This window comes from Medicago sativa, chromosome 4, assembly GCF_051527215.1.
Source record: "Medicago sativa cultivar Bolivia chromosome 4, Bolivia_mono, whole genome shotgun sequence".
Classification (NCBI taxonomy): Eukaryota; Viridiplantae; Streptophyta; class Magnoliopsida; order Fabales; family Fabaceae; genus Medicago; species Medicago sativa.
In genome coordinates, this window is record NC_140752.1 from 92,592,937 (window position 1) to 92,616,661 (window position 23,725).

General features: G+C 35.1%; 3 protein-coding genes and 1 pseudogene across 6 annotated transcripts; 2 read left to right on the forward strand and 2 right to left on the reverse strand.

The window, feature by feature from the left end:
• The first annotated feature begins 95 nt into the window (after positions 1 to 95).
• On the forward strand, positions 96 to 968 carry LOC146933843 (pterocarpan synthase 1 pseudogene; annotated as a pseudogene).
• A 5,378-nt stretch (positions 969 to 6,346) lies between these two features.
• Positions 6,347 to 7,273, reverse strand: LOC146933844 (uncharacterized). The gene has a single exon (XM_085707861.1). It carries the CDS (start codon positions 7,271 to 7,273, stop codon positions 6,509 to 6,511), a length of 765 nt encoding a protein of 254 aa, XP_085563987.1. The 3' UTR covers positions 6,347 to 6,508.
• A 4,520-nt stretch (positions 7,274 to 11,793) lies between these two features.
• LOC146933845 (histone H3.2) lies at positions 11,794 to 15,289 on the forward strand. 2 transcript variants are annotated; one of them, XM_085705634.1, is made up of 4 exons: positions 11,794 to 12,274; positions 14,389 to 14,438; positions 15,047 to 15,157; positions 15,208 to 15,289. In XM_085705634.1, the coding sequence occupies exons 1-4, from the start codon at positions 11,870 to 11,872 to the stop codon at positions 15,287 to 15,289; spliced, it is 648 nt and encodes a 215-aa protein (XP_085561760.1). In that variant the 5' UTR covers positions 11,794 to 11,869. The 2 variants fall into 2 exon arrangements, with proteins under 2 accessions (XP_085561760.1, XP_085561761.1); XM_085705635.1 differs by lacking the exons at positions 14,389 to 14,438; positions 15,047 to 15,157; positions 15,208 to 15,289 and having other exon boundaries at positions 11,794 to 12,446.
• A 2,131-nt stretch (positions 15,290 to 17,420) lies between these two features.
• LOC146933846 (telomere repeat-binding factor 1-like) lies at positions 17,421 to 23,326 on the reverse strand. Of its 3 annotated transcripts, none has more exons than XM_085705638.1 (7): positions 23,018 to 23,326; positions 22,064 to 22,238; positions 21,718 to 21,938; positions 20,789 to 20,873; positions 19,323 to 19,406; positions 18,053 to 18,417; positions 17,421 to 17,709 (listed from the first exon to the last, which is right to left on the reverse strand). In XM_085705638.1, exons 2-7 carry the CDS (start codon positions 22,211 to 22,213, stop codon positions 17,706 to 17,708), a joined length of 909 nt encoding a protein of 302 aa, XP_085561764.1. In that variant the 5' UTR covers positions 22,214 to 22,238; positions 23,018 to 23,326; the 3' UTR covers positions 17,421 to 17,705. The 3 variants fall into 3 exon arrangements, with proteins under 3 accessions (XP_085561764.1, XP_085561762.1, XP_085561763.1); XM_085705636.1 differs by having other exon boundaries at positions 22,064 to 22,241; positions 23,018 to 23,325; XM_085705637.1 differs by lacking the exon at positions 23,018 to 23,326 and adding an exon at positions 22,763 to 22,985 and having other exon boundaries at positions 22,064 to 22,241.
• Between the last annotated feature and the right edge of the window lie 399 nt (positions 23,327 to 23,725).

The following is a 23,725-nucleotide window of genomic DNA, read 5'->3' on the forward strand; positions in this document are numbered from 1 at the left end:
TATTTTCCTTTTCTTAGCCGCGAGTGGCACTGTTTTTAGTACTACTTGACGTGGATAATATTGGCCAATTAAAAAAAAAACAGTTATGAGACTAACAACAATGACAACCAAAACAACATTCTTAGTTCATTCGCATCAACCATGGCAAAATCTTCACAATCCTCCATAACTCTTCTCATTTTTTGAACCTTACTCTCCTCTCCATAATATCCATTGTCACTGCCACTAATTACTATAAAAGCCTATCCTCAACAATGTTGGGTTTTCAAGAAGAGAAATTCACTCACCTTCACTTTTACTTTCACGACATCGTGTCAGGACCAAAACCAAGCATGGTATTTGTAGCTGAGCCCAATGGCAAGGTAAAAAATGTGTTGCCATTCGGGATGGTTGTGGTGATGAACGACCCATTGACGGCTGGTCCTGAACGTGACTTTGTGGGTAAGGCTCAAGGAATTTACACTTCCATATCACAAGAGGAGATGGGACTAATGATGGTGATGACCATTGCGTTCACTATGTGGAGATTTCAATGGAAGCACCCTTAGTATATTGGAAAGGAACATGATCATGAGTGAACCTATTAGAGAAATGGCCATCATTGGTGGAACTGGGGCTTTTCGTTTTGTACGTGGGTATGCAGTATGCTCAAGCTAAATTTTATTCCGTTGATTATACCAAAGGAGATGCTATTGTGGAATATGATGTATTTGTATTCCATTATTAGCTAGGTGTATTACTACTAAAGTAGAGTTTATTTTTTTATTTATTATTTATTAAATGAGTAATGATATTTTGACATCCATTTGATGACAACTTTGTTGACAACCTTGTTTTTCTCACTTCTTATTGGTCAAAAACAATGGAGAGAGAAAAAGGAAGAGAGATGATAACAACATCATGTGAGTATGAGAGAGAAAGTTGTCCAAAAGTTGTCAAAAAGTGGTTATCAAAATATCATTTCTCTTATTAAATTATTATTGTGTTCCTGTTACACTCTCACCTAAATACCTTTATAGTCATGTACATTAGAACATACCTTTTTTGATTCAATGGTATAAGGTGGTGAAGATTTTGGAGCCTTTTCTTGAGCTGCAAAAAATAAAAGTTGAAAAGAGTTAACATTAATAACTGAAAATTAGTAAGTTGATTTGAAAATAAAAGTCTCTTTACAACAGAAACCAAACTCACTATTTGAAGAGTTAGCAGAAAACAGAATAATCTTCCCTTCATTTTTTTCTTTCGTCAAATGATGAATGTGATGATGTGAGAGAGGTTATAGAATTTTTTGAATAATTATAACTAGAATAAATGGTTAAGCAATATAATTAAATCTAACTACATATTGCCTTATCTAACTGCGTCAACTTAATCAATTTACAGTGCTACCAAACTGTTATTCCTTAGGTAGGCTATGTACTCTAATAATGAGCTATAATGCTCCAATTTTTCTCTAAAGTTAGTTAAATAGGATTGCTTGACCTGTGGTAAAACTTTTTTAGGCAAATAATAAATTTATGTTAATCGGAAAAACATTCCTTAGATTACAAGGCAATCCAACATTCCAACTGTATGGTGGGCTAGCTGGTGCATATCATGTTTGAATGGGAAAATACAATAAATAAATTATATGTATTGAAAATAAGGTCGCATAAAAGTAGCTACTAGGGACAGTGAGTGGAAGAGACCAGAGAAGTAGTTTGCTGAAATTATGCATCTAAGTTACTATAACCGTTTTTTACACAAAGCAGTATGATGAATCATTATACTCAGACTTTACAATTTACATTATCATTATAAATGGTATGCAGGAGGAGAAAATGTAGGGTTAAGAAAGGTAAGATATATGGCACATTCTATTTCAGTGTATTAGATAATGGAGTTATTTCAAATGAGTTTTGGACAATTGTGGATGTAGCTAATGATCTTAGTTGGGGTTTGTTCCACTATAATGGAGTTGCTGTGCGGTCTTATACTGGGGTAATACTTGTTAAGCATTTCCAACTGAAAGAGAAAGGACGAAAATTGTTGCTGCACTAGAGAAATGTGAAATCAAAGTGTGGGAGCATTTTTTTTGTTCATGCATTGATGCCAGTTAATTTCAGTTCTGTGATTAATCAAAGAGTGGATGAATGCGTGAAACTCTCATTTTGTTTATCTTTTGATGCAATCAGTTAATTTCAGTTCTGTGATTAGCAATCAGTCCAGTTTCGATGCCAGTTAGTTTGTCCAAGTTTTCATTCTGTAGTCCAAATTCGATGCCAGTTAATTTGTTCTGTTGCTGTTAATTGTCCCAGAATTTAGTTATTAGCAATCAGTTTGTTATCAGGGCCTATAATCGAATCATGTATATTTCAGTTATGTGAGGAATGTTGAAATTCAGGTTGTAGATTGGATATCTAAAATGCATCTCTTACAAAAGAATGTGATTATGTGCATGAGACATGTTCAGTTTACTTTCTGTTGGGAACCTAAGGAGTGTTTGATACAAATGACATCGGGTTTAAAACGTTTACTTTTTGAAACCATTGTCTTCTTATCTTTTACAATAAAAAGTACAACTATGGTGCGTAGCGGATATTTTGAAGGATTGAGGATTAGAGCTCCTCTCATATAACCATAAAACTCATAATAAATCGCCAAATCAAATTTGTTTACTAATAACTATCTTGGAAATAATGTGTATATAACATTAATATAGTTCCTCCCCCCAAATAGAGAGAAAAAAACTGGGAATTGCCAAAACAAAAAAAAAAAAAAAACAGAATTTAAGTACAGCAGTAGTACAGATTCCTGTACTTGAAATTAACATATATGATTCCACTCAACCATCAAGAACAAGACACGGACATCCAATATAGAATCTAATCTTGGAAGACACTCTTCCCCCTTTCTTCAATTTAGATATGTACTTTGCTCGGTATTACTCCTAACGGGACCAACAATGCCTGAAATCATCACGGTTCTGCAATGGTTCTTCTCTAGGTCAAGACCTTTTCCTCTTTTCCTTTTTACTTGTTTTATGGTTATGATTGTCCATGTGTCGCTTTTCATCACTCTTATGAATTCCGTTCTCGTTTTCAGAATTTACTTTCCTATTCGATTCAATACTGACCAGAACTCCTGTGGCCTGTGGGTATTTTATCACCAATATTTTGCAAAACATCGTCAAAGCTAGATGCTCCGTCTTCAAAGGCATACCGCTAGATCAATTTATGAGTAAAGAGTGATTCTGATTTTGCCTTCATATCGTCCTATACAGTAATCCAGTGATAATGTTAAAGATAAGATTTATCAAGAATTGGATGTGGAAACAAACAAGGATGGGGATTATTTTAGGATCTTATAAAAAACTAAAGCAAAAGATGGAAGTACATACCACAACTTGTTTAGCTCCATCGTTGAGGTCTTCATCCACAGAAACACTATTGAGGTAGGGGACAAAACAGAAGAAAACCAGGATAAATGGGGAAAAGAAAAAGAGTCTCAAGATTAGTGAAGGATAAAAAGCGAAGTTGCCATGTTATTCTGAAACAAACATACTGCAGCACGTGCATGTGAGAATTTCAATCTTCACTAACCAAACTTGCTATGAAATTCAGTGAAAACATCAGGTCAATACACAATGTTCAACGATTATTAACGTACTTCTTTCAGTAGTGTCATAGTTGATTCAATCTCCTTGGATGCAAGGCCATATAGATACTAGTTAGAATTTTTTCATAACCTCTATAAATAGAGACAATATTTGTTGCCTTTCCAACTTAATTTGTCCCTATTAAACGAAAGTGCACAAATAAGAATGCGATTCCATCTTTTTGAAAGGGCACCAACAGGGAAGTAATCAAACAGGATAAATAGTTCTACTTAATGGCAAAAAAATATGGTATATTCAAACCTACTCACAAAATTAAGCAATGAATTTTAGAAGACCTTGTTGATTAAACAGACAATTTGTATCATGATGAATTGACCAGATAATATAAAAAAATTCAAAAGAATGAGGCTAAAATTTTCTGAAACACTAATCCAATAATGGTACTCAGCATTTGGTTGCCCTTAATTTATTGCCTGTACATTAGGTGTTAACTGCTAAATAATCACATGATTGTGTTATTTCACCCAAAAATGTTAACCTCAATGTGCAAAATATTCTGTTTCTGCAGAGCAAAACGCATGCTTGAGCATGTGATAATGTAACAGGATTTTTTTCTTGGAAGTACAGGTGCGATAGTGCAGGGACTAAATCCAAAATCTGTCCAAAAATAAATAAAAAACAAAGGTTAGGTTCAAAATTAAAAGCGCACCAGATCAGTTGCCTAAACTTTGATACAAATTACAATTATTATGGAACATAATGTCCTATGCTACATAAGGCCACCATCCTGAAACATTTTTAGGGGAAGAGATCCTCTCCAATGCAGTTTTTGTCCTCTGAAATCTCAACCCCATATTTTCCTTATAATTAATGTAGTTCTAATCATTAAAAATATATAAATGATGTGGATGTGCACTGGACCTCCTCTAGTAAAAACTTCACAGGAGAGAATCCATGCCCCATTTTTAGGTCATTTAACTTGAGGCAGAACAACATCTCATTTTCTGATTTTGGTCCATCACAATTCTCCCGTAATTATGCTGATGCACATGAAGCAAAACTCAATCTCTCAAAAAAAAAATGAAGCAAAACTCAAGGGAATGTTAATTTAATTTATCAGACCATTGCAGTTTATCCAATCAAAATTTATAACACAAAAGCAAGATGAAATTCTACTTAAATGGAATCATCTATTACCAAGAGAGTGAGAACTGTTTAGTGTGGGGTACACAGCGAAAGTTTTAAAAACCAAAAAAGTATCAGACCATCATCAAGAAGTAGAAAAAATAGTATCCATCATTTGAGAACTTACAAGATGAAACTATATATTGACTAATATTTCCATAAACAAAATAACTTAAATATAAGTTTTGTATAGATAGAAGAGAAGAAAAAATATAGAAGATCACCAAAAGAGCATTATTTTATGGCGATGAAAAACTTATTGGAAAAAGTAATTTTTTTTTATAGATAATTTCTGAGTTTTTAGCCTATATGCAATTTATATTTTCTTGCTTTTGATGGATGTAATCATCTTTATTCTCAGAAAAATCTAATATTAATGGGGAAATGCTAACAAGAAATTTGTAAATTCAATTGGTTCGAACAAATATTCAAAATTTGATGGATGATTCGAATGATTTTCATGAAAGGGATAAAAAATTCAAAGAGTCTTTCTTCTTCTTTTTTTTTTATTTTATAAGTTCACAATTTGTGTTTGATCGATTTGAGAAATTGCTCATTCAAACCTGCATTTAATATATCAAATACTTCCTCCGTCACTATATATAAACATTCATTTGACTGTCCTCGTGAACCTAACTCAGTTGGTAAAACAATGCATAAAATATGCAAGGTCCGAGGTTCGAACCCCGACCACCACAAAAAAAAAAATACATTCATTTGACTAAAAATTTGTCCTTGAATATAAGTTCGTTATAAGTTCGTTTTCAAATTATTGAATATATGTATTGTTTGTCCTTAAATATAAGTTCGTTTTCAAATTATTGAATATATGTATTGTTTCTTTTTGAGATAAACCTCTAATTAATACGACTATGTGTTTTGATCAAATTATTGAATATATGTATTGTTTCTTTTTGAGATAAACCTCTAATTAATACGACTATGTGTTTTGAAATATGAAAAGTCAAAATTTACTACACATACAACAAAGAACATTTTAGGTATATTCATACATAAAATTAGAGGTGTACACAAGTCGGGTTTTTTTTTTTGAAACGGCAAAATATTATTAACCGACGAGCCCGTGCGAGAAGCACTAATAAGCTCGGGTGGAGAAAAAATACAATAAGGGGAAATCGGTTGCCATACAATCACCAGGCTCGAACAAAAACCCCTTTAAAAACCACCCAAAAACACAAGGATCAACCCGAAGAGTAATGACGCAAGAATATACAATTGATGAAACACATGCATACCCTTGCGTCAAGACCAAAAAGCCACCCTATCAAAACAAAACAAACTGAACTACTGCTGAAGCATTGGCGCTATCCTGCAAGGAACACAGAGGACCCTCACAAAGCAACACCAGTAAGACAAAGTTGCCGGCAGGAATACAAAGAGAACCCCCAGCACAGCAGCACCAAACACAAACGCACCATAAACTGCAAAAGAAACACAGCAGGAACAGCTGGCCTAAAAATGGAAAAACCTGCTGATATGATACTTCATGGCACGCACCATACTGCTACACCGGCTACTGCACAGGATCAGCACCACCGAGAATGAAGCCGAGGTATACAGCCGGCCAGAACAGCACCTCCTCCCGCACACAAAACCAGAACTGACAACACCCCGTGAATACCACTGCTTCAACACCTAGTCTCCCGCAAAGGCCACTCCGCTACCACACACCAACAGTCAAGCTGAACCGACAGCTGCACAACATTATCTCATAAGACAATCACGGGGGTTCCACTCCCATTCGTAAAATAAAGGTGCCGGAACCTTAAATCTCTCCAACAACCACCTCCAAGACAACACCTTGATCGCATCCACCACCTCATCCCACCTCATCTCAATCGCATTAAAGATACTATCATTCCTTGCTTTCCAAATTGACCAAATAGCCGCTTGCCAAATCATTCTCAAACCTCTACTAATCTTCTTATTCAAAGACCCTCCACTCCAACATTCCCAATGGATAAACAAGTTTGGAGGCATGATAAAGTTGACGTCCACCCATTCCATTAACTTATACCAAATTCGCCTAGCCACGACACAATGAAGAAAAATATGAGAAGTCTTTTCCGGCATCAATCCACAAGAGGCACAATTAGAGGCTATGTCCGGAGGTAAGCAACGCCTAATTTCCAAATTCACTCTAGTAGGTATACGGTCAAGAAGAGCCTTCCACACAAAGGCGGAAACCTTGGAAGGTACACCGGTCTTCCAAATATTACGAAAGACTATCAATTCATCCTCCGCAAAAGAACCTTCTCCCCTCCCTCCCTCTTCCAACTTCGCATACAAGGAATTCACCGTAAAAACCTCCTCCTCCCCCAAAACCCACCTCCACCTATCCTCCTCATTATTCCACACAAAGCACTCTAAATCACTCAACAAATTAGCAAGAAGCTCTTCCTCCCATACAAACAAACGACGTCGCCAAGTAAAGGCCCACCGCCCTCCTTCTTGACTATCCTCCCACATCTCTTCCACCGAAGACTCTTGTTGGTTTGAGATAGAGAAAAGTCTATTGTATTTAACCATAAAAGGCACCTCCCCTCTCCAAGCAACCCTCCAAAATTTAGTGGTTGCCCCATTCCCCACCCTCCTTTCAATCTCTTCATTAAACCACACCTCTTCCCCTTTCTTATCTAAATTAACCAAATCCCTCCACCACTTAGAAGCATTTGTTGGACAAAGGTCTTCCCCTCCTTCTATCTTCGTGCACACTTTCCCCCCCATACCTTTCCTCAAGCACCTCTTTCCAAAGGGAATTCTCCCCATGCAATAACCTCCACCGCCACTTAGCAAGCAAACTCAAATTCATCAACCTCACATCCTTAACCCCAAGACCTCCACACTCCTTTGGTTGACACACCACATTCCACTTCACCCAATTAATCTTCCTTCCCCCCTCCACTCCCCCCCAAAGAAACTCCCTTTGTATTCTAACAATCTTCTTCCAAACTTTGACCGGCATTTTAAAGAACGAAAGGTGAAAAATAGGAATAGCATTCAAGACGGAGTTAAGAAGAACAATCCTCCCTCCAAGGCTAATATACTTATTACCCCAAGAATTCAACTTTCTAACTAGGTGCTCCAAAAGGGGGTCCCAAGTAGAGACTCTACCCGGATTACCTCCTACCGGCAAGCCCAAATACCGAAACGGAAAACTCCCTTGACTACAATTCAAAATGTTGCAAGCCATCTCCATAAAATCCGCATCTACATTTATCCCCATCAAGCAACTTTTATAAAAATTAACCTTCAACCCGGAAACCATTTCAAACCCTCTAAGCATCGCCTTCAAGGTCCAAAGATTTCCCACCGTTGCTTTCCCCAAGCAAATAGTGTCATCGGCATATTGGAGATGCGAATACTCTTTCCCCCCATCCTTCATCTTGAATCCTTGGAACAAGTTTGATCTCACGGCATTCCTCATTATACCACTAAAACCTTCCGCCACCAATAGAAAAAGAAAAGGTGCTAGAGGATCACCTTGTTTAAGACCTCTTTGAATATTAATTTCTTCCGTTGGGCTCCCATTGACAAGAATCGACATGCTACCACCACAAACGCAAGCTTTCATCCAAGCTATCCATTTTGGACTCAAACCCACCCTTTTCATCATATAAATCAAAAATCCCCAATCCACCGAGTCATACGCCTTCTCAAAATCTACCTTAAGAATCAAACATTCCTTTTTAAATTTCCTGGCATAATCCACAATTTCATTGATGACCACCACCCCATCCACCAAATTTCTACCTTTTAGAAAAGCCGATTGATTTAAGGAAATAATATGATTCATCGCCTTAGCTAAACGCCTCGCCAAGACCTTCGCCAAAAGCTTATAAAGACAACCTAGAAGTGATATAGGCCGAAAATCTTTAACTTCCAAAGGAGAGCTTATTTTTGGAATCAAAGCCACAAAATAGGCCAACATAGCCTTAGGGATAACCTCATTACCATGGAATTGATCAAACATAATTCTAATCTCCCCTTTTAATAAATACCAAAATCTCTTAACAAAAGCAAAATTAAATCCATCCGGGCCCGGGCTTTTGTCCCCATCACTATCCTTCACCACACTTTCAATTTCTTCTAAGGAGAAAGGAGCCACTAACCTTGCATTATCCTCCGCGGTCACCCTCTCAAAAGGCACCCCATCAAGCGTTGGCCGGTTCCAAGACTCCGCCGCCACTTGATTAGAGAAGTACTCCATCACCACCCTCCTAACCTCCATCGGAGATTGCACCCACTCCTCCCCTTCCCTAAGAGCCTTAATCGCATTCCTACTCTTTCTCAATTTAACACACTTATGGAAGTATTTTGAGTTAGAGTCCCCTTCCTTAAGCCATTTAGATCTAGCTCTTTGGATCATGTTAGAATCTTTCGCCTTTAGTAATCTCCATAATTCCTTAAACAAAGTCTTCCTCAATTCAACCTCCTCATCACACAAACCACTATCCTCCCCTCTAACATCCAATTCAAGAATGTCCTCCACCGCCCTACTCACTCTAGACTCCAAATCCCCATAAGCTCCTAGATGCCAAGCCTTGATAGTAGATTTCAACTCTTTAAGTTTTTCTTTCAAAACAAAACCCATCCATCCTTGGATATTAGAACCTCTCCATGCATCCTCCACCACCCTTTTAAAATCTCTATTCTCCAACCAATAATTATTAAAACGGAAGGGTCTAGGACCCCAATTCCACCCGGCTTCTTTAAGAATAAGCGGGCAATGATCGGATACATCTCTAGGAAGCACCCAAAGGGTGGCGTCTCCCCACAAAGTCCCCCACTCTTCGGAAATGAGCACCCTATCAATACGGCTCATTGCTCTCCCATTTGGATGGTACCACGTAAAGCGCCTACCCACCACATTCAAATCATCCAACTCGGCTTCACGCACAAAATTGTTAAAAAGAATAATTTCTTCACGTACACAAGTCGGGTTGAGTTGGATTTGGTCGAACCCAAGACCCGAGCCATATAAAATACTTCGGTTTGGATGAATTAAAATGGTCATCTGATACATTAATGGGTCAATTTGGGTGAACCCACTAATTTACAGTTTGGGTTAGGTTGTGTTAGATAGTGGACTACCCAAATTATTTTTATGATTTTGTTGTTAATAGTAAATGACTAAATAATGAGTTCTCATATTTTTTTCATAAAAATTACTCAACTTTTATTTTCTTAAGAAAATTGTGCAACCTATTTTTATTATATTTTAGCGTCATAAAATAATAAATTATAATATTAAATAATAAATTTCATCATAAAATACTTAAAACAAACTAATATTTGATGATGTAAAATTGTTTTAGAATCAAACTAACTAAATAGTGCAACATATTAATTTGTAACTCTAGTATGTTTTGATTTTCAACATAGAGGATGACTTGTATCAATTTTGGAAATTAGACTTGATTTACGACAAGACCTTTGGTATTTTCCTTCCTTCCTACGAAAATAAAAATAAAAATATGGACATCATTGAGTAAGTGATCTTATTGGATTTGAGTCTGATTTTACCTTAAATCCATTATTTTTTATGGCTTTTTCATTTTTCAAAATCAAACTAACCAAATTACCCAACCCATATACACTCTTACATAAGATAGAAACATTAATTATACTATCAACTTTTGTTAATAAGAGTGAAAAAAATAATATGTGATTATATTAAGAGATCGAGGGAGTATTCTTATAATCTTTTAACGTAAGAATTATACCGAAAAACATTTCATAACTTTAAGGGTGCGTTTGATGGTCAGGATAGAGAGTCAGGATAGGAAAGATATATCATATCCTGTTTTAATCCTTTGTTTGATGCATCAATAGGATATGATAAATTATTCCTTTAATTTATCCTATCCTGAGACTGACCTGGGTTAAAATTAATCTATCAGATTGATAAAAGAAATCCCAAATTTACCCTCATCTTCTTCTTCTTCTTCCTGTTACTCATGCCATCATTTTCGATTTCAATTCATCCATCACTATTATTATCTTCTTCCTGCTCATTCCATAATTTTTTTTATTTCAATTCATCCATCATTATTATTGATATCAATTTACTTTTGTATGGATTCATATCATTTTTCCTTCAATTCTTCTTCGTCCTTTTCTTTTTATAGATTCCATCTATCTTCTTTTTATAAATTCATTTTTTTCTTTTTCGATTTCAATTCCTCTTCGTCCTTTTATTTTTATGCATTCCACTTCTGTTTTTGTGATTTCAATTTATTTTCCTCTTCGTTACACAAATTTCTAGTTTTTTTTTGTTTTCTTTTTATAGATTCATCTCTTTTTTTTTTATCATTTTCAATTTTTCATCTTTTTTTTTATGAAAATTTGTTAAAATATGTTAAAAATGTAATTAATTATAAGGATAATTTTGTCATTTAATAAGATAAAATAGTGTTATATGGGTTGTTATCATGTGCGCATCAAACACATGATATGATTAGTGTTTATCTTGTTTATATCATATCCTATCTCTATCCTGTTTCATATCCTATCATGTCTTTATCCTATCCTGACCATCAAACGACCCCTAAGAGAATTTGTTAAGGACCTAAATATAATTACACAAGTACCAAAATATAATTATTATATAACATTTTCCCAATTTTAATTTTCTATAGAGGTGACATGTAAAAAGAAAAGGGGGAAAACAAAAAATGTGAAAAACACACAGTATGATGGCTTGGCGCCATACCAAAATTTACGCGATGGAAATAAGATAGGATCAACAAAAGTGGAATCCGAGTGCTATCTTCTAAGCCAATCATAAACGTTAGATTCAACTCACACGGATCGATCCAAAACAAATTGTGATCGTTAGATTAACACACACGGATAGATCTAAAACCAATATTAAACGTTAGATTGAAACTCACACGGATCGATCCCAAAACCAAAACTCCCTCCCTCCAAAATTTTCAAAACAGCTCATGCTCGTCTATAAAACCCATTTTTCAGATCTGAACCATACACATCTAATCTAAAATCTCACATTCCATTTTGCAATTATAGTTAGAAATCAATCTTCCAGAAGCTTCTCTCACGATGGCACGTACCAAGCAGACTGCTCGCAAGTCCACCGGCGGCAAGGCTCCCCGGAAGCAACTGGCAACCAAAGCCGCCCGAAAATCAGCTCCGGCAACCGGAGGAGTGAAGAAGCCACACAGATTCAGACCTGGAACTGTTGCTTTGAGAGAGATTCGTAAGTATCAGAAGAGCACTGAGCTTCTCATCCGTAAACTTCCATTCCAACGTCTTGTTCGTGAAATCGCTCAAGATTTCAAGACAGATCTTAGATTCCAGAGCAGTGCTGTTTCTGCTCTTCAGGAAGCAGCTGAAGCTTACTTGGTTGGACTCTTTGAAGACACAAATCTGTGCGCAATTCATGCTAAGAGAGTTACAATCATGCCTAAGGACATTCAGCTTGCAAGAAGAATCAGAGGAGAGAGGGCTTAGTTCTTTTCATCTTTTCCAATTTCAATTCCTAAAAAAAGTCATTTTCGTAACCCTAGAATTAGAATGCTTGTAGTAGTATAGTATTAGCTTCAATGTGTGAATCAAAAGCTCTAATTGTAACACTAATTGACTATGAATGTTAATCAGTGTTGTTACAATTTCTCTATAGTCATTTGTTTATCTACTACACTTTGAAATGAGTACATACATACTCTGAAGTATTTTAGCATACCCTAGAAATTATTAGGTCGCAACCTTATTGTAGAATAATATAATATGGAACGTTTAAAACCTTATTGCTGAAGGTGAAATGTGGATTTGATTGAAGATGAAAACTTAAACAAAGGAAAATCATGGAAGTTGCTGATCTTCAGTTAATGGAATATGCGGGTGTTTTTTAGAGGGAGGAAATTAGTATATGATTTTCTATTGGTTGGTGATGATAATGTTACAGACATGCCATGGTTGGACACAATGTCTAATCAAAGGGCACAAATCAATGTCATTCTACTTTGGTAAATTGTCATTTTGTTCTCTACAAGTGTAACTTAGTAACACTTTAGCCTCTGACACTAGCACTTGTACTAATGAGGTGGTTAAATTTCATCACTGATTGGAGAACTTGCAAAAGCTATCTTAAATATTGTCTTAATGCCACATTTAGCTTAGCATCTGACTCTTCATTGCTATAAGTTCTCCATCTGACATCTCAGCTTTATACACAACACCAAAACAACCTTTTCTGATCATATTTTTATCTTTCAAGCAATCAAGATATCACTGTTTATGCTGAAATTCAGTTTCTGAAATGGGATGAAAGTTCAAGGGTAAGAGAAATCCTCAGGAGGACCTGATATCCTCAAAGCTATTTCAACCTTATATAGATGATTATTACAAGTTACTAGAATCCAAGATACAACAAAAACTATGGTAACCAAAGCTAGAATAATCGTCATCATAGATATTGTTTTTTGCTGATTTTAAGCCATTATTTTGAATCAGGTTTAAATAACATGTAGCAGCATCAATGGATTGACAGTTTGGCACAAATGCAGGTTTTGAAGATATGAACTAGAAGTTAGACTTTTGAAGAATGGTGTTACTGCCTTACTGGAATAGGACCCGAGAAATCGTTGTAGAAGATATTCAAGGAAGTGAAATGAGACTAGTTAGAGAAAGATCAAGTGATTGTAACTCTGCCAAAGCTGACATTGAATGGTATCGGATTTCTTCCGTTAATGCATTTGACCACAAGTTCAAACTAACAGTTAAGCCTGTACTATGACCAATTTGTGCACAGTTCATGCTAAGAGAGTTACAATCATGCCTAAGGACATTCAACTTGCAAGAAGAATCAGAGGAGAGAGCGCTTAGTTATTTGCTAGAATTTCAATTTCGTAACCCTAAAATTGGATAGTTAGCACTGGCATGTGTGAATCTTCAGATCTAATTGTAGCACTATTTTAATCTGAATACTAATCAGTAATGTTGCAATTTCACTCTAGTTTCTTTGTTTACACTTTGAAGATAGATGTTTGAATTTGTTAATTGTTTATTTCCCATATACTATTTGTTATTCTGTTACATAGAGTACATACCCTGAAGTATTTTAGTATATCCTGGTGAGTAGTTTTAAAAACCTTACTAGTAAGCCCTTGAATTTTGATGAGTTCCAATAATGTTTAAGGAGTAGCCTCTGAGATAGGGAGATTTATGTGTATAATTATGAGATGGTTTTATTTGGTGAGTAGTTTTAAAAACCTTACTAGTAAGCCCTTGAATTTTGATGAGTTCCAATAATGTTTAAGCAGTAGCCTCTGAGATAGGGAGATTTATGTGTATAATTATGAGATGGTTTTATTTGGTGAGTAGTTTTAAAAACCTTACTAGTAAGCCCTTGAATTTTGATGAGTTCCAATAATGTTTAAGGAGTAGCCTCTGAGATAGGGAGATTTATGTGTATAATTATGAGATGGTTTTATTTGGTGAGTAGTTTTAAAAACCTTACTAGTAAGCCCTTGAATTTTGATGAGTTCCAATAATGTTTAAGGAGTAGCCTCTGAGATAGGGAGATTTATGTGTATAATTATGAGATGGTTTTATTTGAGATTGTTGGAGGGAGAAAAACTTGTGAAAGTAAGGGAAAATCATGGAAGTTGCTGTAGTTTTATTATCCACTTCAATTCCAATTCCCAAATTTTCATTTTCGTATCCTTAGAGTTAGATAGTTAGTACTTGCTTCTAGATGTGAATCTTAAGCTCTACTTGTAACACTATTTGAATTTGAATGTTAATCAATGAGTTTGCTATTTCACTCTAGTAATTTGTTTATGTCCCTAATATTTTTGTTGTTTTGTTTCATAGAGTACATACCCTTAAAGCATTTCGGTATACTCTTGTATCTTGATTGCATTTCTAGCCAAATAGTTCAAATTGAAAATTAATAGGTCAGAACATTATTACAAAATACTAAGATCTTACTGTTGAAATTATTAGGTCAGAACATTAATATATCATCAACATTTTAAAGCCTTATTGTTGATGATATTTTGTAGTAGTTTTAAGATCTTACTGCACTGCTGTGATTTAGAACCCAGTTGCAGTGCATTGCAATAGTTTCAATATCCAGAACCTATGTTTATCTGAAGACGACTCTATTGTTTTTTCGTAGCCTCTGTAATAGTAAGAAGTTAAAAATCTATGCTCTTCAATATTTTAGAAAAGGGTGTTTCTGATGAGATTAATGTATGAGAATGTTGGAACAAGAAACGATTTTAGTTATGATAATGATATAGTTTTATTTAGAATTGATGGAGGAAGAAAACAAGTGTGTTTGGCTGTAGATGAAAAGGACAACATAAAATGGAAATGGCAGTATTTTTCAAAGATTGTTAATGAGAAACAGAGAAAGTGAAACAAGGGAAAATCATGGAAGTTGTTGATGATAGGTTAACAAAATGTGGAGGTGTTGATGATAGGGAGGTGATTAAATTGGTTTATGTTGCTTAAGCCAAGGTTAAGGCAGGGCTATAGTAGATGATAAATGATTTTCTACTGTCATTCGCATCGTTATAATTCTTACTTACACCAGAACATGTGTGCATGCATTATTTTGTAAGGGAATTACATTAAACAAATGTTCTATGCAACGTGATACTCTGGGAAATAAGAAAACAGGTCTGAATTTTTAGTTAATTTTGTGAATGGGTTTGGCCATTTTGTGATGACGACGGCAAGGGATATAAAATCCTTAAGCTACAGTAACATAGCAAGAGAGAAGAAAAACAACAGTAGTATGCGTGTAAGTGGTAACCCCAACGTGAGAAGAAAAAAAAAAGGATACCGATGGTGGAAGTGAGTTCAGATGCTATGTTTTGAAGAACAATTTAGTGCTCATTTGGAACCACGACACATTTGCTTTAAATGTGCGTCTGCCAAAAAGCTACATATTGTAGCATCTCCATTTTCACATTACTGTGCCTCGGAGCGCGGTATTAGAGGTGCAGACGTGCATCCAAACACTCCATTGGTATGTTCCTATCACAAGATTAGTCATTTTATAAGGTCTTGTATTGAGTTTTTCCATTGGACCATACTACACACAAGTTCCAGTGGCACGTAACAATGTTACTTGTATAAGAAACTATTGCTTTATTATAATTAAAAAATGGAAAGTGATTGTTGCGTTGTGGGTATAAGTTGACAGATAAGACTACTCAAGTAAAAGCTAATGAAAAAGAATTAGGGTGTGAAAGTGCAGCATCAATGAGACCCATAAATTCATGATCCTAAAAACGAATAACTCTTCATACAAAGATAGCATATCCACCCTTTCTACTATGGCAAAAATTAATTTTAATGAAAGTCAACTGAATGTAAAAAAATTACTTAGGTTCAAATATATCGACATTTAAGTTTGGGGTTTGCTAGAACACACCCACTAATTTTTATGTGGGAGTGTTTTAGCAAAGCTACACCTTAGGGTGTAATTAACCACTTTTTAGTTATTTACTTGCTAAAACACTCCCACATAAAAACTAGTGGGTGTGTTCTAGCAAATGCCTATAGGATTTGCTAGAACACACCCACTTGTTATTGTTAGAAGGTGTGTTATAGCAACATACACCTTAGGGTGTATTTAACCACTTTTTAGTTATTTACTTGCTAAAACACTCCCACATAAAAACTAGTCGGTGTGTTCTAGCAAACCCCTTTAAGTTTTTAGAAATAACATAAAAAAATGCATAAAAAAAGCTTAATTATTGTTTTGGTCCCCCTATTTTCATTCACTCATGGAATTGGTTCTCCAATTTCAAATAACTCAGTTTTGGTCCTTTTGTTATATTAAAAACAGTGTTAACAAGAAAAAAAATCAAATTAAATTTGGAGACAAAAACAATTCTGTTCAAAAACACCGAAACTTGTCAAAATCTACGTTATATCCATCATATGTTTTAAAATCTATTTTAGGGTCTGTTTGTTACGGATTAAAATAAAAGTGATTTTGACATAAAATAATTTAGAGATTATATTTTAGAGATTTTGTGAAAAATCAGAATCTATTTTGCGTTTGTTTACCGTAATAAAAATCACTTTTTTTAAACAAATAATCTAGTTTGTTTGGATACAACTATATAAAAGTGATTTTTTGTTACAAAATTAGTTCAATCTTTTAAATCATATTTTCTCACTCCTATAAAAAAAATCTATTTTTTGAGAAGCTGCTTTTAACAGCTTCTCATTTGAAGCTGTTTTTTAGATTATTTTTAGATTCTGATTTTTTAAAAAATTTGTAACAAACGGATGCAAAACTCTTAAAAGTGATTATTTTTTTAAAAAAATGATTTTTTTCTTAAAAAAGCTATAACAAACGGGTTAAAAAATAAAGCACCACGATTGTATAAAAAATCAGTTTCTACTACACAATTCCTTGTAAGAGGCCTTATATTTGAAATCTAGACAGAAAAATGCGTAATGAGGTGTGTGGAATAGAGATTAGTATTTCCCTCCATCCATTCACCTCACTCTCTCCAACTGACATTTAGATATATTTGTCAGGGCGAACTAATAAATCTGTATGCTTTTTGGAGAAATTTGAATAGATTCCAATTCATCTGAACATATGCTTTCTACAAATGGCTAATGGAAACAACCACTCAAGAAATTACGACAAAAGATTCAAACAATGTTCCTTTCTCCAACAAGGAAATTTCAAGGTCTAGTTCTTCATAATAATCCCCTGATAAAGGCTAAGCCTAGAGCCACTTTCAATAAATAATATAAGATATAGAAAATGCAAGGAAATGATTAATATGAATCTGGCTATCATTCCTCTAAACGAATTGAATCTGGCTATCATTCCTACTCAAAGCCACGGATCAGGCTCCTCATGTCTCATTCTTCACACTTCAATCAAGAGCAGGGATCATCTACAAATTAATATATGCAAAAAAATTAAAATACCAAATAATCACTACGATGCCTAAAAGAAAGTCTCTGAAATGATAAATCCATCTGCAACCTAATCACATTTCAATATTTAGATGATCGGTTTTGAGAAGAGACGGGCTTTGTGCCCTCACAAGCAGGTTTTATGTATAACGCAAATAAAATTGGCATTCCCAAATAACGTCATATGTAAATATATGAAAAAATAAATAAATCATTCTATGTCAGTTTGCTTCTAAGTTGCATACAAAAGAATCTTCCATGTTCCCTATTAATGTATTATGTAACAGTAGTATTACAACGGAAGGAAAAGCCGAGATTTACCGCAGTGATTTTAGTGATTTTTCTGCAGCTTTTGCAATAGCTTCCGCTGCATCAGCTTCTGCTTCTGCAGCCTCTGCCTCCTTTGTTGCCTCTTCAGCTTCTGCCATGGCGGCTTCTGCTTCAGCAACTGCTTGAGCAGCACATGCGATTACCTCTTGTAAAGACATGGACTTTAACTTTTCCAATTCCAAGTCTATCTCAGCCTTTCTTTTTTGATAATCTATGTCATACTTTTTAGGGATATTGCCCCCACCCCTGTCAGATTTAATAGAGGCTTTCTGCCTCCCTTCCAATAATAACATGGGTCGGTTTCTTCCTCTATCTGAATATGCTTGGGTAGGCGTAATCATGTACCTATGTTTCACCTGAAATATAAAGCTCAACCCATTAGTAAGATCTCTAATTGAATCAACCAAAAATGAGAATAGCACCCAAATATGGCTCACAATAAATGTATAACACTAAATCAAGAAAAAATATTGATTCCTAAAATATAAAGAACAAAAACTGTTTTTAATTCACATCAAAAAATACTAATTTTGTCCATGTAAACATTAGAAAATGTAGAGTTGTATACTAGAATCTGAACCCAAACTCACAACCAGCAGCTGTATCTAAGCAGCAGACTACAGAGAATAGAATATAACAAGAGCATCAGCAGCAACAGCTTATTTGAAACAAATATATGTATTCTGAATTTAAAAAAAAAGAAAGAAAAAAGTGGCTTGTAAGGAGGAGATTGCCTAGATATTAGAAGTTCTATTTAGGCCTTATCTCACGCACGAGTTTTTTCTAATACATCTTCTCACACCCAACACTACTGAACTTGGTTCATGGATAATACAGCAGTCTCAACTCCACCAAGCTAACTTCTAAGGCTCTACTTAGGCCTTATTTCTGGCCAATGTGAGACTTTGGTTTTTCCGAATACAAATCCACTACCTCTTTAGAGTAAATGTTTGACTTAGTATTTGTCCATGAAGCGGTAAATATAAAACAGTATTGCAGAGAAGAACCCACTCTCAAAAGATAGGGGATGTAAAGACAGGCCAACCTCTGCTACAAATGGGGATATCCATGTTTCAATATCATTTGATGCTCATGTTCCTACATTAACCCATAGGATAGGGTTGTAAAGTGCACCGATACTGGTGATTGGATAAAACCACAAAAAAATACGTTGTGAAAACAAATGCATTTATGACAATTTTTATTGTATGTTTGCATGAGATGGAATAGTTATGACATAATGAAACATGTTGTAATATACCTTGATCAGTTTTCCACTAGATACAAGATCCACCAGTTTTGCTGACAGCTTATTTTTGAAATCTGCCGGTGCGCAGTATTGGTTCTACAGAATACAGAGTAATGAATTCAACTTATGTTTAACACAAAAACAATAGTGCATAAGAAAAAATAAAATAGAAAAGTATCCAACCAAATGGAATGCTATAGAACTTTAGTTAGTATTGCAATAATCAATATAATCATTTCTTAACCACATAAGATTTAGCCAATTGAAAGTTGAAATAGCATCATAGATCGCATTCTACCACAAGGGGCATTTGAAGCACCAAAGGGTCAAGATATACTAAGCTTCCATTCATGGAAATCACAAGTCACAGTAACCAGGTTTCAAAAGGCTTCGAGTTGCACGACACTCACACCACTCAAGCTTCTTTGTGCAAATAGGTTCACTTGTCTTTCAGCACATGGCTTAATTTTAACCTTCTTCTTCTAAACTAGCTCTGCTTCATGATGGCATCGTCTTGGCAAAATCAAAGCAATTATGGTGTACGGATGGGTAGGAGGAAAACATGCATGTGTGGACTTGACTGAGGTATCACCACTTGTGGGATTAAGGGTTGGGGCTTTTATGGTAGGACAGACAGCCCTAAAAGCCGCGCCAAACAAAGTGGCCAAACATGAGAAAGCGTGTTCTGACAATCAACATGCTTTTATACCATTTGCTTTTGACACTTTCCGCTTCCTAGCACCAGAGGGTGTTAACCTTCTACATAGAGTTCAAAGGGTCATGCATAGCAATGTCATGTCTCCTAGGTCCATGAATGTTGTGTTTCCGAGGATTGGTTTTTCCATCCAAAAAGGCTTAGCAGCGCAGCTTGTTGCCCGCTTGCCTTCTATTCATGTGTAAGCAATCCTTGATATATATAAATGAAGAAGAAATTTGATGCAATTAAATATTTGCGTAATAAGTGTTATTATATGTAGTTGATTAAACATTTGTATATCTTCTTTCCCTACTTCTTACATTTTCTTCTATACAATTCTACGACTGCAAACAAGGATAGTTTTCTTGTAATTTATTCACGCAAAAGTGATTTTCATTTATTACTCCAGTGCACAGGCTCCCACTAGGTGAGTATAGATGTAAGCAGCCTTACACCCGCAAGCGAAGAGGCTGTTGCAAGGAGTTCAACCTATGACCTCCATATTACAAGGTAGTCACCTTACCAATGTGCCAAGGTTCGCTTGCAGATGAAGTACTAACCAATTTTTGTACTAATCAAAATTAAACAAATAACATCATGGAATATAGACGAGAGATTTTCTAAGATATTCTAAAATACTGTTCAGATAGAACAATGATTTTATGTGATATTTACGTAGTTCAACATCTTCAATCATGAAGTTAAAATAATAGCATGACACCAAATTTAATAATTTAAAAGCAGAACAAATAAAAGTTGGGCCTAGAAATCATAATTATACCTTAATGAAAGAAGCAATAGTTGTTTTATTAGAACCATCGACCTCATTCAAGCTAGATATTGCTTCCACTATAAGGTTGTCCAATCTGTATAATGTAAACATGGTTAAGCATACACTGTCAAAATGAGGAATGCATATAAACAAAATTTCAAATAAAAGAATACTCTACACGATGCTAGCAAAACAAGAGAATGAAATTAGGCAAGCATACTAGCAAGGAAACTGGATGATCTTAACACGCTTGGTAATTAACAAGAATCCCTAATTGAAAGACAATCGCCGGTAGCACAATTAAATTATATATGTCCTATTCTGCAAACAAGGTTCATAGATGCGAGTGTTGCCAATCACAGATCACGGAAAATATTAGTTTGTTCATGTTCTGCTACACTACAGTGATAAAGTGCTGCTATAGTCTATTGCTGAGTTTCTCCGTCATCTTTTTGCAAAAAGCCGCTCCACTGTGGTAAAGTCTCGTCTTGTGTATTGGCTGAAGTGACACTAGTCACAATGAACCCCCGGATATCTTTTGAAGATCTCAAAATTATCTTCCACTTCCAAGGATAATTCACAAAACTCGATTCCACCAAACGGAGCTTTCCCGCATTTCGACCAAATAAACCAATAGGGATATTACGGTCGATATTTTGTATTAAATTGTGCATCGCAGAACAATAGCAGTTTGTTAAAATTCAATCTCTATAAGATGCAATTAAATAAGGGTCATGCTAAGTTAAGGATTCAAAAAAGGAAACAGTTGATAAGTTTATGTAGAAAAAATTTCTTTTTAATGTTTCAATGTGTTGAATACATAATTTCCAAGATAAATTTTTCATTTTGAACTTTTTAACAAATGTCTTTGGGAACTTGTTAGCATTTTCCATTAAATAAATTACCATACTAAACAAAACAAAAAATATGGGGCCAACCTTTTGATAGACCTTTCCGGACCCTTAATTTCCAGCATATCTGTTTTAACTTGAAGAGGCTGAACATCAAGAATTTCATCATCAATAGTAGTAACGAGATTTACAGCCACGGAGTCGTCACGCTGTTCTGGTGCCTGATGACGCACCCTTTTTATTGCTAGCTGAGAGTTGTCCCCGGAGGATGATCCATTTGCCTTCAGACTCATATTTCTCCATTTATCCTATCCAACCCACATAACCAAACATTGAGATCCACATTTGACGGTCCAACATTTATTCAATACATTATTATGTGTAAAGGGAATAAATAAACAAATAAGCATAACAACCAACATCATAAGCAAACCTTGAGATCGATATTTGAGCGGATATACAACACATGGTTAAACTCAGGATCCTTGAGTATCTTACTCCATTTACCTACGCCATGCTTCACAACTCCAGCTTTGAGAGCCGCTTCCTCTTCTGATGACCATTTCTGTCTAGTAGCACCCATCTAGAGCAACCCAAAAATTCAATCTCTTCTACAACCAACATCATAAATTATACAAATATCAAATTCACCTCCAAACATATAATCACAAGTTTTAGGAGCGAAATTAAAGCAGAAGCGATAATAGTTCCATCTTGCCCTGGCGAACTATTTTTCCCCGCCAAACTAAAACTTTCCTACATGGGTAGCCAAAAAAGGAATTGGATCAAGGTATTGAAAGGGATTTATTAATCTATCCAAATAATTCTACTCTTTCTCATAAAAAATAAAAAAATATATATATTAGTAACAATAAGAATGTTCTCCCTCATCTCTTTTCCTTATTTTTTACCTAAACAAGTTGAGAAATTCCTATTCATTCCCTTACCCTCCTCTAGAAAACACCGACACTTATGATCGAATGAGTGTCTGATACGTTTCAGTGCTTCGTAAAGCCCTTCCCTTCCCTTTCTCTCCTATGGCGCCCTAAATTGCGTCAGAATCGCACGTTCACGGCGCTACAGTGAGAGGAAGGGAAATCGAAAAAATAAAAGAAAAAGCAGAGTTTCTCACCCCTAACTTCCGACGGCTGCTGCGTTGAGAATGTGGATTCGCTGCTTAGGTTTGTTGCTTTAGAGTTAAACTGTAAACGATTTGTCGCTCAACACAACCCTAATGCTATAAATAAAATTAGAATTTTTTATTTTTTGTTTCCTTTTTGGCCCTCTATTTAATCAATGCTATTGCTTGCTCGCCAAGTTTGGAAATTCAAGTTTATTTTATAAGCGTTTGGAAGCCCAGAAAGTAATTGTGATGAAAAATTCATACCTGGCTGGCTGGCCACCATTATGAGTTGAACCAATTGGAGAGAAATCATTCTTCAATCAATAGCTACAAGCACTGTCAGTGTAAACATGTTTGGCCATTGTGTCGATTTTGATGAGAAGGGATTCGAAATCCCTAAGCTTAGCTACATTAAGATAGCAAGAGTAGTATGCGTGTTAGGGGTAGCCCCAACCAACCCAACATGAGAGAAGAAGGGATGAAGGACACCTTCGCCAACCAAACATATGCTCTCAATCTGCAATCATATCTGTCAAAGTACACAACTGAAAGTGGGGACATCCGGTGGTGTATTGTTCAAATGGTGCATTTTAAATTGGGTAAAAGGAATTACATCGGCCTTTCTAATTATTTTTGGTTATATATTATTGGGCTATGTCATTCTACAATTTCTAGAATGTGTTTTTCTTTGGGTACACTATGAATGTTTTTTTAATCATTATATACTACTACTACGAAAAATACTAATTAAGTTAAATTTCATTTACATATAAAAAAAAATTACTAAGTTAGAGTTCTTAGATAAAATTAATTTGTATGCAAATTCTTAGGAAAAATTATATAACATCATAAATAAATAAAAAGTAAATGTAAAGAATTATAATAAATATATGTATTTTTATATGATCCATGTAAATAAGAAAATGAGGAATGCTAGCAACACTCTCTTTTGTGCACTCTCTCTAGCACTCA

Bases quoted from the DNA above. Each gene is read 5' to 3' on its own strand.
- LOC146933845 (XM_085705634.1), top strand. From the start codon at position 11,870: ATGGCACGTACCAAGCAGACTGCTCGCAAGTCCACCGGCGGCAAGGCT. The intron at 12,275-14,388 runs GCTTAGTTCTTT...GTTTTATTTGAG, and splicing joins GAAGAATCAGAGGAGAGAGG to ATTGTTGGAGGGAGAAAAAC. The intron at 15,158-15,207 runs TTTTTCAAAGAT...ACAAGGGAAAAT, and splicing joins ATAAAATGGAAATGGCAGTA to CATGGAAGTTGTTGATGATA.
- LOC146933844 (XM_085707861.1), bottom strand. From the start codon at position 7,273: ATGTGGGAGGATAGTCAAGAAGGAGGGCGGTGGGCCTTTACTTGGCGA.
- LOC146933846 (XM_085705638.1), bottom strand. From the start codon at position 22,213: ATGGGTGCTACTAGACAGAAATGGTCATCAGAAGAGGAAGCGGCTCTC. The intron at 20,874-21,717 runs GTTGGCCCCATA...TACATTATACAG, and splicing joins CCGGAAAGGTCTATCAAAAG to ATTGGACAACCTTATAGTGG. The intron at 19,407-20,788 runs GTATAATTATGA...TGTATTCTGTAG, and splicing joins CTATTGCTTCTTTCATTAAG to AACCAATACTGCGCACCGGC.